The sequence below is a fragment of the Heloderma suspectum genome, chromosome 3 (genome assembly GCF_057233095.1).
Source record: "Heloderma suspectum isolate Gila_16-S chromosome 3, 16-S_ref, whole genome shotgun sequence".
Lineage (NCBI taxonomy): Eukaryota > Metazoa > Chordata > Lepidosauria > Squamata > Helodermatidae > Heloderma > Heloderma suspectum.
Window position 1 is genome coordinate 273,000,790 of NC_139460.1, and position 16,781 is coordinate 273,017,570.

Consider the following 16,781-nt stretch of genomic DNA (forward strand, 5'->3'; position numbering starts at 1 on the left):
GATCACACCTGATCACTGAATTCCTCTCTGTTGAAAGGGTAAGCCAACTCTTCGTTTGACCCCACTGAGATGAAGTTTGCAACATATGAAAAATACACTGGGATTGCCCAAACAATTATGTATCATGCTGTTTTGTTTCAGGTAAGAATTCTTCCAACACTGGGGAATGTTTTGCCTGCCATGGGAAGTTGGTGGTGCTGAAAGATCCAGAGTAATAGCTATGTAACATGTGTCCATGACCCCCAAAGAAACATTAATAATTGGGGAAAATCTATTGTGTAATCATTACTAATGTAAACATAACTACATATTGGTTATGTGTGAGCATAAAAAAGCCAGAAGACTTGACCCTTCCATTTATTTAGATCTTTACAAGTTATTGTGCTAATAACAAGCCTTGCTGTAGGTGTCTTTCTCAACAGGCATGTACACTATAAAGCCTTTTGCTGAGCAGAGGAGATTTACACCTTAGTCATTACCCTCTTTTAAAATCATAACTAAGAATGGAGATTAAACTGTGCAGAATATACTATAAAAGTGCTAGAACTACAGCAAGTGCTATTAATTTATTCAGAGCAAGCAACACAAGAACATCTGACACTTGGCAGTCGTCTTCACACATGAGGCTGGAAGTGGCTCTTGCTTCAACTAGATTTATAATGTGAATGTGAAACCCGCATGGCCCGTAATGCTCATTCACATCACCCATGCCTCTTCTTCTACACACTCTCTTTTGTATGAGTAATGACCAGAAGTTAACATTAATAGTAGAGAAATAGTATAAATAGTGGAGCATAAAAAACAATGTAAGCCTCACTCATAGAGACATTGTTACTTTTGCTAAAGTAGATGATGGCTGTTGATCGGTTGCAAGCTTCAGAGCCAACCTTAAACTTGTGCAAAGGAAAGCTATGGAGTATAATGCAATGCAAGGGTGGGTTTGCACAATCACTGCAGCCCACCATGCCTTATTTAACTCATGGTGGGTTGCAGTGTGTGCTGGGCGGCTTTTGAATATTCAAGCTGCAACTGCAGCTTGTGATGTTGACTGAACCTGGGCTGTTTTAGGGTTGTGGGTGGCTTGTTAACTACACCAACAACCCGCCCTCACCGGTTTCATATGACATGCAGCTTGAATACTCAAAATGGCTGCCCACGCATGCTGCAGCCCACCATGGCTTAAGTGAACCGCCCCTTTGGAAGTATTTGTCTTCGTACAGAAGGTAATATCTTAGGAAGAAAAGACTGTATATAGGTAGAAAAGATGAGATAAGAATGTTAAGAATCCCCTTAAATGTATTCACTTGAATAGGTTTTGCTTCAAACTCAATTAAGCAGCATAACATCAGACGAAATATCCATCTATTCCAGCATTTAGCCTCTAGCAGCAGCCAAACAGATGGCATAAGCAGGACAAAACAGACAGCCATCCTATTAGGATGCATCTGCTGCATCTACCCTTCCTCATTCTCTATCAATTTGTTTGCCCAACCTCCACTTTTGCCTACAGTAGCAAACAAAACTCCAATTTTAACCCAATCCAGGAGGTGGAGAGAAGCAAAGGGACCGGCAGAAGAAGTTGGCCATAGGTACACCTGCTGCAGCTCTCTTGTTGGCTTGGCACTTTTTAAAAAAAGCATATGAAGGTTCTCAAAACTGTCATCTGACAACCCAATTTGCACACCATGTCTACAAATATACAGCTTACAAATACAGAATCCATACCAACTCAGTCAAAACTGAAGCATTATGCAGAATCTATACCCCAAAACATGCAAAACAGGGGCTAGGATAATGTGAGAACCATATCCAATTCCCAGGCAGCTCTAGAGAATAGCTCAAGGAAGTCAATAGAAATAGAAGTAGCTCTTGGTGAGCAATATATTTGTTTATTACAGGCACAGTAGAAACATGTCTTCCCTTGCCAATTCCTTCTCCATGCCACACACTGGGACTGACTGAGCCCAGAAAAAGGAGCTAGTAATAGCAATGTCCATGAGGTACCTAACTAGCAGTCCCTTGGGACTGTGAGCCTGGCTCATGAAGGAAGGGAAGGAAGGAAGGAGGAGCAGTTTATTTGGAAACTTAGGGGAAGATCAGCAGTTTGTCTAAAAGCAGGAGTGTTGAACCTCTTTCAGCCCGAGGGGTGAATTAAACTTCAGAGAAGCTCTCAGGGGCCACTTGCCAGAGGCAAAGCAGCAGGGCCAAAAATATTGGCATATTTTAGCTTGAAGTTCTTACTGCCAGTAACTAAGCCCTACGAGGGGCATTTCAACCTTTTAGAAACAGAAAAAAATTGTGCCAAAGCCAGGAAACCACCAACAGAAAAATAGGGTGGGCCAGGGGAAGGGGCCACATTGGAACCCCAGGTGGGCTGGATTTGGCTGACAGGCCTGAGGTTCAACACCCTCAGTCTAGAGCTCAGTGGAGGGGGGAGGGAAGCACCTGTAGGGTGTTTGTTGGGATTGGAAGAAATGGTGCCTCTGGGACTGGGCTTGGAAGGAAGGCAGAAGCAGCTATAGAGTACAGAAGGGAAGGTATTGATAAGGAAACAGCAGGGCCAGTACAATGTAGTTGAAAAAGTGAAGAGTTTTGGAAACAGAACTGGCAGTGAACCCTACCTGAGCAGCTTACAGCTCTTTGCCATGTAACAGGATCTGCATGCAGCTCTTGCTTTTAGGAACACCAACGATCTCCAATATCAAATCCACAACATGTTGACTCCTCCCAGTGTCCAAATCACAACTTCTAGAAAAATATGTCAAATCTTGTAGAGTCACTAGACCGATATTAGCTCGATACAGATGTGACTTTCTAAATTCTTAGCACTTTGAAGTACATATGGCAACCCCCATCTAGGAACATGAAGAACTTCTTTTTAAGTACACAGCGGGCACTGCTATAAGCAGATGGCTCATAAGACAGCACACTCCCATTCTCTCCTCTGCTCATTTTCCATTGTACACTCTTTCTACCAGCTTTCCTAAAGATATCTCTGTAACGTCTCGGCTCATGACAACACACTGTCAAAAGGCACCGTTTGATATAGTTTCATACAGCATGTGTGTAAATGACGAGGGCAACTCTTTGGACACTGCAACAGCAATTCCTAAAATTAGCCCAGCATTACATTTAGCTGTTCTTATTTCTAAATGCTGTTGGAATAAGAAGACAGTGCGCTTAAGACTACAGACAAGTGATATTCATGTCTGACCCACAATTCAGGTTACTGCATAATCACTTCCTGAGGACATAAACCTTCCTGGCAAGCAAGATGGATTTAAAAAATTGTGATTTTTTTTCTTAAGTAAATGGATTTTTTAAAATTAAATCAGAGTTTTATTTTTAGATTTTCATGCAGATATCACACAAGCTCTACCTCTCTTTTCCACCATCTAATCCCAGGAGGCAGCTGAAACCCTGGATGGGTATCTAGGGGCAGTATTGGAATGGATCAGGGCTAAGAAGCTGAAACTTATTCCAAATAAGACTGAAGTATTGTGTGTTGGGAAATCCACTAACCTGGATAGAAGTTTTGATCTGACTCTGGATGAGGTCACACTCCCCTGAAGGGCTAGATACGCAGCCTGGGAGCGCTCCGGGACTCAGCGTTGTCTCTGGAGGCACAGGTGGCTTCAGCTGCCAGGAGTACTTCCTACAAGTTTTGGCTGGTTCCAGAGCTGCGGCCCAATCTAGTGGAAGCTGACCTAGCCAGTGACACATGCCTTGGTTACATCCAGTTTATATTCCTTCAATGCACTCTGCCTGGGGCTGCCCTTGAAGATGGCTTGGAAATGGCAACTGATACACAGCGCAGCAACTGAAATGCCTGTGAGAACTTGGTATTTGTATATTTGTATGTTACTCCTATTGTGTATTACTTACATGGGCTGCCTGTTAGTTTCTGGGCCCAATTCAAAGTGCTGGTTCCAGTCTTTAAAGTTTTAAATGGCTTGGGGCCACATTATCTGAAGGACTGCTTACATCTGTATGAGCCTGTCTAAGCATTAAGATCAGCATCAGAGGCCCTACTCTCTGGCCCACCAGCAAGAGTCCTTAGGCTGATAAGTACTAGAGATAGGGCTCTCTCAGTGGTGGCCACGCACCTTTGGAACTCCCTCCCCAGAGAGATACACATGGCTTCATCATTGCTGGCTTTAAAAAAAAAAACACCTTGAGGACACATTTATTCCAGTCTGTATTTGGTGCTTAAAAATCATTAACTGCTCCTGCACGCACACGCATATATGTGTGTGTTTTTAATTGAATTTGTACATTCATGTTTTTGTAATATTGTAAGCTGCCCTGTGAGGGCAGTGCACCACAAAAGGCGGGTTCAAAATATTTGAAACAACAGGATCCAAATTTAATACAAACTTGTTAATAGTTATACATATAGTCTCACAGAAGTGAATCATAACCATTTATCAAGCACAATTAGTAACAGGTTGCTTTTCTTTGTAAAAAAAGAACCGTGGAGGAAAATATTTGATGTCAGCTGAGGTTAAGCATTATAAGTGAATGCAAAGCATGTATTGTGTTATGTTGTGGGTATCCTCTTAGACCCAGGGACTAGCAAATCATCAGAAACACAGAATGATCCTTTATCTGAAGTCCTAAGGGTGACCTTTTACTCCTATTTTATGCCCTCCAACTATCCGAACCTTGTAATTGGGTCAGTTCTCAAATTGTGAATAGTTATGACTCTGCCAACCAAAGAATAATGGATATTTACTATATATCTCATGGAGAAACACGGTTTGGCCCAATAACTTCTATTCCCTATTTCTGCAAAGTTCCAAGAGGCTACAGTGTGATCCTATGCATAATTACTCAGAAGTAATGGGGCTTACTTCCAAATAAACATGTATTCGATTGTAGCCTTAGCTGTCAAGTAAGTCGTTTTGCTTTGTATTGGTGTTCCACAAATGCACTCTCCGGCAATGAAGGCATTTTTATTCTGGCAAGATCCCCCATCCTTCTCCAGGACTGGGAGACTTGTGGAAGGTGTTGCCAACTTCATGCTGAGCCTCAGGGCAATAAGGACAAATGGGGAGCTGGGGAGAAGGAAGGGGGAAACCATCACACACTGCTCAGTTGAGAATGCCTCCAAAATTCAGCATGATGCCACAATCAATATCTCACGTTAGGGGTATAAGTTAGTGCCAAGCACAAATTTTAGCTGACCGCCAAAATATATAGACCTCTGGTTAATATCCTTCCATGTATACAGAGGACCAAACAGAAATCTGTCTCTTGACTCTCAGTAAACTGCAACAGATTACTGTTAAAATCTGCAGTTTTCAGATTTGGATTTGAACTCTGATAGCTCATAATGCTTCTTTCAATGCAAGCACAAGCATTATGACCAGAGTTCTTCTCCAGCTCCGATTTTAATTTAAGATGAAGGAGATCTAAACAACTTCCCTCCTTTCCATGCACCTGTGAGCCTCCGAATGCCCAATTCAACCAGGCTGTTGCTCCAACAGCAGCCAGGTCTTCCCCGCTTCTCCCTTCCTGTGCCTGAACTGCTGCTAAGGGAATGATCCAGGCGCTAGCAGGCTCAAGAAAATTATGTTTCCCAAGTCCAGTGGCATCTTGGATGCTGCCATAGCTGCAGGCATCAGAAGGGGGGTGGGGAGAGAGACCTTCCTCAATTCTTTCATTCCTCCCACCAGCAAAGCAGCAGCAACCAGGTAAACAGAGGTGGGGAGGGAGGAGTTTTGGGAGTTCACAGAGGGCTGGGAATAGGATTGGCTCCCATTGTACTCCAGGTACAAAATGGGTTTCAGCTGGACTCATCATTAGGCTCCAGATAAGCCAAGTTATTTCCCAATTATGGGGGGGGGGATTAATAGCTCAGCTTGCTGAGCCCAATTATGAATCAGAAATCCCTAGACATCGTTCTGCAGTGCAAAAGGCTTATGGACACATAATCAAAGATTCTGAATTATGCTCCTCAGTTGTATGAACTATCTATGTTTTAAAGCAAACAGTTGACATGCATGTTCAGGAAATAAATCAATTTCAAAATGGGCTATATGATTTAAGTTGCCTTGATTTAAATCAATCTACCCTTCTGGCAAGAGGTTGGGCATGAAGCAGAGTAACAAAACCTCTAAGCAATCACACTGAACAGATGTAATGAGATATTGGATAAGCGAACATATAGTATGGTTATCATGCACTAAATGCTATGGTGCTGTTATTTCATTTCAGCCATACAGACTTGGGTTCTTCAGTTTTCTCTTAATGCTGCTGCTGCTGCTACACCTATAAAAGGTTCTGGCCTATAGGTGGAATAATAAATGAAACTCATCCATGAGACATTATTTCACTTCTAGTTTTGTTGCTGTCTAAAATAAGCCCTCTGTTTAGGTGGCCAAGAAAAAAAAAACATGTTAAGGATAAAAAAATTCTGCTTACTCCTTGTGGGTACTTAAAGATACATGACACATAGGTCAATGTGTTTACTTGGAAGCAAGTCCCACTAATTTCCAAAGAACTTACACCCAAATAAATACGCACAGCATTACAGCCTTAGAGAGCAACTAGTCTCTTGACTCTGCAGAAAATTAAAAGAAAAAGGCAGCATTTGTCCAAACCTGACAAGCATCATCTAACATTTTTATTTCTTAAATAATGTTTGACCAGGAAAGTGGAACTACGTCAGCACTAAAGAAATAAGGAACCCTGACATATTGTGGGTAACTGCATGCTAACAAGACAACTGAAACCATTCTGTAGGGGGCAGTCTTTCTAGGCTCATCTTTATCTAGTATTTGATTGAAGGAAACCTATTTTTCACATTCTTTCCTTAGAACTTTAGTTTGTGCTATGTGCAAGCATTAAAAATGAAGTTCTTCCTATGTAAAACTATTACACAAATGACTCGGTACCTAAAATTCTATACTACTCAAAGAATTACCTACTAGACTACAATCCTAATCAAACTTACTTGGAAGTAATCTCACTGAAATGAGCAAACTTAATTAGGAATTGGCTTTGAAGCATAATTTTAACCGAGTATCTGTGTGGGTCAGCTTTGATGAAGTAGCTTTTTGCTGTGTTTCAATGAGAAAGTTCCCACAAGCCAGCCATCACACCTTTGTATTTCCCCCCCTATATTTCAGAAGTAGTAAAAAATCCTCTGTATTGGTCCATTAAAAAAAAGGAAGCATCTCATACATAGCTCATCCTGAGGAATGAGCTCTAGATGAGCATCTCATCTAGAGGAAGCAGGTCTTTTACAGTAAGCAAAATAAATTCTGCAATAGACTTTTAGGAGTTACTACTATCTTCAGCTATGGTTCCCCTCCTCAAACAGCTGGGCATTTGTGTGTCATTTAAAGAAAAAAGCCCAGCTGTCAGCTGGTCTTTAAGCTACTTCCTTCCCAAAAGAGGATGAAGCATGGCATCTCTTCTCTTATTACCTTGTGGTATTCTCTAACTTTGGAGCCAATCACAACAGTTTGTCATTATCCACCACCACACTTCTGGCTCAAATCCTCCAGAGCATTAGAGTCATATGCCAAGAACAGAATTTTATTTTTAAAACCACAGCAACCAACCCACCCCAATATCACACAGTGTGTGTGTGTGTGGGGGGGGGGCAGAGCAGGGGAGAGAGAAAAGACCAGGCAAACTCCACACCACAAACAAAACCCAAGAAACATTGCACATTTTGAGGCAAACGTGGCATCAGGAATGGTGGCGGCGACAGCTTCTTGATTTGAAGGAAGTATCTCACAAACAGAGATTTCAGCACTCCCTTCAACATAAAATTCTCAGCAGACAGTTGGTTTTGCAAGAACAGCTTGGACACAAACTAAAGTTCTAGGAAATGCTGACTACTTACAGCAGCCTTCTCCAACCTGGCTGGCACCCACTAGATATGTTGGGACTACAGCTTCCATCACCCCCACCCGAGCAGATGATGGGAGCTGTAGTTCCAATACATCTAGAGAGCGCCAGGTTGGAGAGGGCTGATTTAGTGGCTGCAGCACTGAGGCTGTGACTGACCCCACACAAAAGAAGAAAGAAGAAAGGAGAAAAACTCCATGCTACCAAATAAAGCAGTGGGGAGGCTTCCTCCCGCTTCCCCCCTCCCCGAGCTGTGGCTAAGGACAAGGACATCAGAGAGGATTATTAGACAGATTTTGATTTACAGGAACTGCATCAATAAGAGCCAGCCCCCTCCACTTTAGGACGTGAAGCAGTGTGGAGTTCAATATGGGATAGGTGCAGCACCTTTCCGAGGAACAAATTCTGCTCAGTGTTCAACTTTGTAAATGAAAAGTGTCAGATTCTCAAAGTTGTGCCCTTGCCCTAAGCCTGCCCAATTGGGAGTTGTAGTCCAACACATCTGGGGGGCACCAGGTTGAAGAAGGCTGCCCTGAACCCTAAGCCCAGCAGTGCGAGTCCTGGTTGCAATTACTCAGGAGGAATGGGTTCCACACTCCACACATGCTCGGAGGCAGCCTCCTCTGCGACTACTTCACAAGTTCCAAGGCTCAGATTCAGACATAAAAGAAGTCCTGCTCTCATTTCTTCCTCAGATGGGCTCCCCAAACCCTGGGAGCCTGGTCCTGAACCACGCATTCCCATGACATCTTGGTTACCCTCAACACGCTTTAAGCTATTGGGAAGAGGCTGAAGGAGCCCTTCGGTGCTCTTGATGGCCGCGGCCCTGGGGCAAGAAGGAGGGCGGCAGGGACGAGGATGGGGGTAAGAATGCGTCTACTCACCAGAGATCTCCGCCTGCGGGACCACGCTCGGGCTGAATCCTTTGGCCCCATAGAGTTGCCGGAGCTCGGAGCAGCTCTTCGCCTTGTTGCCACCCTCGCTCCGGGGCGAGGAGGACGCGGCGACACACAGCAGCCAAAATCCCCAGGGGAAGAAACGCATCCTGTCCGCCCAGCGCCGGAATCCCCGCCAAGAAGAACCTGCGGCGGCGGCGGCGGCAGTCACGGCGAAGGGCGAGCGATCCCCAGCCGGTCCCTCGGCGCCGCCTCTCGCGCTCTTCTTCCCTCCCAGATCCAGCGGGTTACGGAGAGGCGAAGGAGACCCGACGGCTCAGTCCCACCTTCCCTTTGGCATCCCTCCCGCCCTCTTCCTTCCTCGCCCCGCTTGCAACGAGCAACCCCCCCACCCGCCCAGGGATGGGCGACGACGAACAATACAACCCCCGGCAGCAAATCGAGGCGGCGTCGGCGCGCGAAGGGCGCAAGGTGGACCAGAGAGCGGCGGGGTCAAGTCCCCTCCAACTGGGGGAAAGAGCGGCCGAGGGAGCAGCGAGGAGGAGGGCTCACTTCGGGAAGCTGCGAAACGGCAGCACTCCGAAGGAGAGGCGAGAGAACTGAATCCGCGCGCCGGCTGCTGCGAGCGCGTCCGAGAGAGGAGGAAGAAAAGGAGGAGGAGGAGGAGGAACTGGGGGGTTGCATAGAAGAGTCAATCCCAATTTTTGGTTTGTTTGCTCAGAACAACTGCATGATTACACGCGAGGCTGCATCCTCCAGGTCCTGCCCAGAGCTGGAGACGAGGGAGCTGGCGACCGAGGATGCGAATTTGCAACGGGAAACGATCGCAGGTCTCAGTGGGCAAAGTTTGAGGATGGGAAGCGGCGGCAGCGCAAGCTCTGTCCGGCCGGGGCGGGATGGCGGATTGTTCAGGCGGCGGCGGGGGGCGCGCCTGTGCGTGCCCGATCGAGCCGGCGAGCGGCGGTAGCAGCAGCAGCACCACCACCTGCAAAGAGAGCCAGACACAGAAAGAGGCTCCACAGCAAGGCAGGGCTTCCCCGCCGGACGTGGCATCACGCCCCAGACAACCAATCAGAGAAGAACGTAGCCGTCCCCCCCCGCCTCCGTCCCAAGCTCCGCCCCCAGCTCCGCCCCCGCTTTAGCTACAAACCCAGCCGTGTGGGACGCCTTCTTTCCGAAAGCGCTGCCGGCGTTGCTGCTGCCGCTGCGCCTTGCTCGGGTGGCGGGCGCCGCCGTCGCAAGGAGCAAATCGGCCTGCCTATAGGGCTGAACGCAGGACAGCCGAGGCAGCCCCTGCAACTTCTCTGTGCAGCGCGGGCCGGGGGGGAGAAGGCGCTCGGCTGAGCGCCGCTTCTAATGCGTGTGAAGCAGTATGACCTCGCCGAGAGAATTCAGAGACGCGCTGCCGTTCATTCCGCACCGCCTGATCTGGCGCAAGGGGAGGGAAGAAGGGAGAGAGAAGGGCCGGCGGGGTTGGTACCCTTGGAGCCCCAGGCAAGCAGCTCCAGACAAGCAGCGACTTGCTCGCGCGTCCGGCGTCCTTCTGCGAAATAACAGCGCGATAGTCCACCCGCGTGGTGGGCAAAACTAGCTTTCTTCGTCGAAGCCCGTTAGGTGGCCCCCGTTTCTGTAATAGCATGCAGGACGAAGGCTAGCTGATCCCCCGCCTCCGCCATCTCCACTGAGGGGTACTGAGCTCAGCCTCAGTACCGTGCAAGAATAACTCCACAAGCTTGAGCTGTAAGCCGAAGGTGTGGGGGTTGCGAAAGCTACGCCACACACCCCTCCCGCTCTATTGTCTCAGCCTTACCGGCGCATCCCGTTAAAATCATGGTTGACTGACTTAAGAAGCCTGTGCGCGTTCCTTTGATTCCCCTCGGGAGCTGCTGAAAAACATTAGCATTGCCTGAACACGCAGCACTTCTACACTGCTGGTTTCCAGAAATGGGGATTTGGTCTGAGTCCGAGAAATATCTAGCCGCCCCAGTGAAACAGAGGCACAGGCGGAGGAAGGAGGAGAGGCAGATACTTATTTTTTTCTCTCAGGATGTTCTTCATTCCACACCAAGAGAATATGTCGAGGCATGCTGCTGGCTGAGGTATCAAGTCAAGTGGCCTCTCTGTGAAAGAGAAAAACGACCAGGTACAGAACAAGAACAGCTGGCGTCTTGCAGGGTGCCCCCAATTTGCTACAGTGCCATCGGAGCAGGACTGCAGTAAGCCAGTGCGATGGACTGCAAATTATACCTCTGTGAGGCTTCTGCCAAAAGAAGCCCATCTACCACGTCTCAGGGAAGTGCTAGAGCTCCCGGCAGTGGAGTAGCAGGCACAGGGGAGAGCAGCTCCTTGTTCAGGTGTGATACTTGGAGACTGAGATGTTTGTTGTTTGATCCAGTTGTACATTGAGGCTGCAATACTAAATACTCTTACTAGGGGGAAGGCCCCATTGCAGGCAGGGGGCTTTCTTCTGAGTAAACACACATAGGGCGGCACTGCTAGAGTAAATGAGACCTATGAGGTGAAGAGGTCCTCCAGTGGTGCAGCTAGGTGATTTTAGACCCTGGACTTAACGGTCTTATAGCCTCCACCCCCTTTAGATAGAAATGTGTATTTTGGTTGTAAAGCACACAACTAACATGTCTCTCCCCCCCCCCCCCCCGCACTGCCATTCCATGCTTTAAAACTGCATCTACATTCCTAATACATTAGAACAACAAAAGCATTTGCCAACCTTGATTTAAAAGCAACAACACTTAGCATGTGCATTGTTGCACGTTAAACGCACAGAAATCACAGCACCACAGCGACTACAGGAATAAGATGGAGTTTGCTTACGCACCTGCCACTCTCTTGAATAGTCATTTGGGAACCATAGCCAAACTACTGGGGTCCAGGGCCCAGAGCACTTCAGAGAGCAAAAGAATCCCAAAAAAGTTGACACAAGAAAAAGAAAAGGCTCCTGCACAACCTGTTGGCTATTCCAGGCTGAGAATTCTTAGGCAGAATATTCACAGCCCTAAGAAATTGCACAGAGGTAGATTATGAGCAGGGACCTACAGGAAACTCAACAAGCAGGGCCCCCCAAAGAGTAGTTTCTCTCTGCCAAGTGTCCTGTGCCCACATATTAGCAGGTTCGCCATCATTCCTGGAGGAATGATGTACATTTGGTACATTTCTGGTACAAAAGGCCAACAATTGTCTTTTGTCTGGCTCTGGACTGTTGATTGTTACAGCTTGGGAGTCTTGGACTCTTTGGTTCTATAACCAAGTTTGAGAACCCCTAAAGTTTACAAGCAGGGCATTTTTATACATATTAACTTCCCCCTTAACTATGTGCATCACTGACCCATTATTACACTCTGAATAAACATAAATGCATGTGTGTGAAGGTCTGGAGACACACACATCTGGCACAAAAGCATGGAGTTGACATTATTACTTTGTTTGCTTTTGGATTTATAGCCTGCCTGTCTGCCAATGTTCAAGGTAGGTCCCTCCTTCTATTCCTCCATGCTGAAAAGGGCACTACATTTTTTAGAGCCAATGCTTGAGACCTCAACCCTTTTAAACAAAAAAATACATTTGGGTAGTCAAACTTGAAAAAAGGTGTAATTCCTAATTTGTAGATTTTGTAGCCTGCAGTCACTTAAGTAATCTCTGAGGGAATAAAAGACCTAGAGTAGAATGAATGGTGACAGAACAGAACATGAGACTAGTAGGTGTATAAAGAGAGAAAGCAACAAAGAAAGCCAGCGACAGGGAGAGACAGAAAATCCATCCGGCCACAAAGAGCACTGCTTGTCAGTCACCGTGGGAAAATGCCATCTCCTGAAGAGCTGATTCAGGCATTAGAATGTGATGGGGTAATAAACAGGGGCCACTGCACCTGACATAAGGTAAGAATAAGGGGAAAGAACAACAAGGGCTGAATCTACACATAGTAGTTATACCATTATACCGTTATCATAACTATTGGTGCCCATTGGTACTGATAGTTATGATAACAGTATGATAATGGTGTAACTGCTATGTGTAGATTCAGCCAAGGTGGCGAACACTGCAGAGGAGAACCATCTGTGATCTGCGATTTCTACAAAATGAGTGGGACTCTGTAGTCCTACCTAGACAGAGGAATTAAGTATGTAGAGAAGTGTCTGGAGGAAAGGTACAGCATTGTGTCTGCTGCATAACAGGAAGTAGGTGAAAAGCCTAAGTTTGGACAAATTAAAATAGGACTTGTGGGTGCATAATTCAAATGACAGAATTGTGCCTTCTCTACATGCTTACTCAGGAATGCATAGGATTGAAGCTACCCCATCCATAGTCCTCTGCCTTTGATTATGAGAATGTGAGAGTGCTTGGTAAAAGCTCTGGTGATAATCTCTTAAACCATAATTGGCTGCTTGGAATAAAGAAAGCAAACATTTAAATAAGTATTGTTTGTAAGGGACAATTCAGCGGATAGCAGTTATGAAGTCATATTTCCATTAGCTGTCCTGTAAAACTCCCTCTCACTGCTGTCAAACACAAAACAACATCACTCTATTGTCCAGTATGGATGTAATGTTAAACTGTAGTTCAGTGCTACATGAACGAGCCTGCTTGAGCTTCAGGCTCCTGCACTCTATTCTCTTCCAGCATGGCTGTGAGGAGACAATTTAGTTTCTGTTAACATGAACTGCAGTTTATTGTCATGTCTGAATCACTGGTACAGTGTACATTATGGTTCCATAACAAGCCAGGATCATAAACGATGGTTTGATACTGTCCTTTTTCCAATAAAACATTGTTTAAACCAGGGATGGGGAATTTCTAGCTCATCTGGCCTACAAGCTTCTTTTTTCTTTTTCTTTTTTTTTTTGCTGTTTTTTTCCAATCAGTGATAGGAGATAAGGTATTTAAGGGCAATTAACCTGTAATTGCAAAGAATCAAGCTGTGTTTTGCAGGTATGAGAAACCTTGCAAAGAACTGAGCAGTGCATTTTGCACGCAGGAGAGCTGTTGCACTAGAGCTTACTCCTGAGTAGACTTGCATAGAATTGAGCTGCGCTTTGCATGTTTGGTGAGAAAAAGTCAAAATTTGTATGAGTTACATTTGGCCCTACCCATTTTGCTTTGTCTGTCCTTTGCCCCACCCCATGCCTGTAGCCTTGCCCACTGCTGGAATGCAGCCCCTAAGACTTCCCAAATTAGAATTCAGGCCCTGGGCTGAAAAAGGTTCAACACCCCTGGTTTAAACTAAGCATGATTTGTCTTTTTCAGACATAATGATAAACTCCTAGGGATGTGTGAATCAGGAGGCCTCAAGGTCATTGAAGTTCTCCAAATTCCACCTCTAAGCTCTTTCCTTCTCATGTCCGTATCAGATTGTGAGCTTTGTTTTTTCTTTTTTGCATGAAAAATTATGCATAGCTTCATGCATATTTTTCCAAATGTACGCATCGATTGTGTGCTTCTTTGAAATGTACTCATCCTTCTCCCATTAATTAAAGCATGTTTGTGCTCATTTTTCAAGAGCACACATTTTTCATGTGCATTTTTCAAATGTACGCATGCTGTTGAATTCATTTATTTTTTGGGGGGGTCCATGAATCATACTGCAAGCTCGGAAATGTATGGACTTCAAACGCAGATTGCATCTGATTCTGTGTTCAGTTCGGAAACTGAACTGGCTAAATCATGATAAAAAATGAACTGAAATGAATTTCTCATACATCCATAAAACCATAGATAGTGTTAAACAGGAAGTGGGTGCTTTCAATCTCCTCACAGTGACTTTAGAGACGGAGAGAGCGCACGGCCCTGAGTTTTGAGCAGGCTCATGCATGTAGTACTAAACAAACTGGGCTAATACCACCATGTGCACATTTAAGCAAAGGGGAGCGGTATTGCTTGCAACAACACTGGCTTGCTACTGCTATCAACATTTCATATATATGAGCCACGTCTCTAGCAAGTGGTGTATATTATATATCATAGTGTATGAGTCTTTTAATTATTTTAATTCACCATGCAATTTGGGTACACTTGGTTTCATTTAGATTAAATAGTGTTTGAGTATTGATTGCATCAGCCTTGTGCAATGCATCAAAGAAGCAATCTAAAGTAAGTTTATGCTGTTCATCAAATATTCTTGGCATTTCCAGTGTAAAACATAAGTAAAGTTGTGTGTGTGTGTTTTAAGTTTGTTTTGTCCAATTGTTATAGACTCCCATAGCTCTCTGAAGCTCTTACGGTGATCAAAAGATGTAGCAGATCCAAGTGGCTCCTTCAAGAGCATCCACACCACATCTCACCAACACATTCAGCCAAAAATCAATTTGTCCAAATGAAGAGCCACAACTCTTGCCAGCATTTGTACGCTCACACTGATTAGCCAAGGGGATGTTCGTATTTTCATCATCAAAGTTATTAGTTTATATCGGGATGTGGTCCAACAAAAAGGAAGCTCTCAAACTGAGCACAATACAAAGACACTCCATAGAAGAGTGAAAAGTTTGCTTATGAATAAAATTAATACCCCGTGTATTCTGAGCCACAGATGGCCTTCGTTGGGAAAACTGAGCATAGTACTAGGATAGGCAGTCCCGTTCATCCAAGACAATACCTTCATTAGGAGAAGCCAAAATGTCACAAAATAGCAAGCAAGCCTCCGAGTCCTTCAGAACTCTTCAACAGAGAGGGGCTGGATCCAACTTAATCTTTCTGCCAGCGGAACAGGACTTCCCCATTCTCTCCTCCCCTGTGCAACCCCACACAGCCTCCAAATCAGCGACATCCATTCTGCTGGCAGAACGGCCAAGTCAGCTCCAACCCAAAATTAGACGAGGAGAGAAAACGCATGAGTTATGTCGACTCTCCCCAAGCCTGCAGTTTATAGCAATAGGCCTATTCTGCCATTCAAGCAGAAGGCATGGGGATTGGGGACACAAAATGTGTAGGGGACAAGATGTGTGTCTGCCACCCCCACCTCCAACATCCCTGTGTGCGCCAGTTCCACCCCATCCACTCTTGACCTTTGTGCATTCAGCCCAAAAGAGTGAAGGGGAATTCTAAGTGTGTACAGCTGAACGCACCTCTAAGCCTCCCCATGATTGGGAATACTGCTTTATCCAGTTTTTCCCTACCCCATACACTCTTTGAGCGCTTATCCATTCAGGCTGAATGCCTGAATAGGGCTCATCTAGAGCTGGAATGTAGATATTTTGCAGACATAATTGGATTAGCCTCTCAAGGTGCAAGACTTGTGAGATGCATCCAGGGCTATTGGACAAAAAAAGTAAAATGGAATGTTCCCATTTTTTAACAATATATAAAGTGTGTGTGTGGGGACATTATTGCCTTTTTGTTCCAATAGTCATGAACGCATATTACAGAAGGGGTGTTGAACCTCAGGCCCATGGCCAAATTTGGCACAGCTGGGGCCCCAATTCAGCCATCCAGGGCTCCCCAGATGTCCATTCACCTGGCCCTGCCCCATCCCTTGACCTTCATTCATATGATGGGTTTCTTGGCTTTGGTGCATTTCTCTCTCCCAATTCTAAAAGACCAAAATACATCTAAGGCTTCATAACTGGTAGTAAGAGTTTTAAGCTAAAATATGATGGTATTCCCCCCCCCCGCTTCTCCAAAATTTAATTTGGCCCTTAGGATGAAAGAGGTTCAACCTGTCTTACAGTTGGTCCAAGTGGTTCCATGGTAATAATATCAAAGCAAACAAAAACAAGGTCCTAGTTCACTGGAGAAACTGTTGTAGGCAGCCAAGGAAATATATTTAACGAAGCTCATATCAAATCTCTAAGGGTACAATTTTTCTGAAAGAGATCTGAAAAAGACAGCCATGATTACCTGTGTAGGAGTATTTTTACATTTTCAAAGCACTGCCATTTAGAAGGTGTAACAGCTAGTTCCAGTGGTAAGTGTTACCCCCCCCAAAAGGAAATAAATCATACCATTATTCTAAATACCTTAGTTAAAAGCAAATCCTACTGCTTTCCAAGTAATACGTTTATAGCGGGGGGC

The 16,781-nt window shown here is 45.3% G+C and overlaps 1 protein-coding gene across 1 annotated transcript in view; it reads right to left on the minus strand.

Annotated features, from left to right (window-relative positions):
* The window catches only part of GPC1 (glypican 1), a 284,559-nt gene extending 274,795 nt beyond the window's left edge, over window positions 1-9,764 (minus strand). The window contains exon 1 of the mRNA XM_084847036.1: window positions 8,748-9,764. Within this exon, the coding sequence (XP_084703162.1) occupies window positions 8,748-8,907 (160 nt within the window). The 5' untranslated portion in view covers window positions 8,908-9,764. The remainder of the gene's footprint in view (window positions 1-8,747) is intronic.
* Between the last annotated feature and the right edge of the window lie 7,017 nt (window positions 9,765-16,781).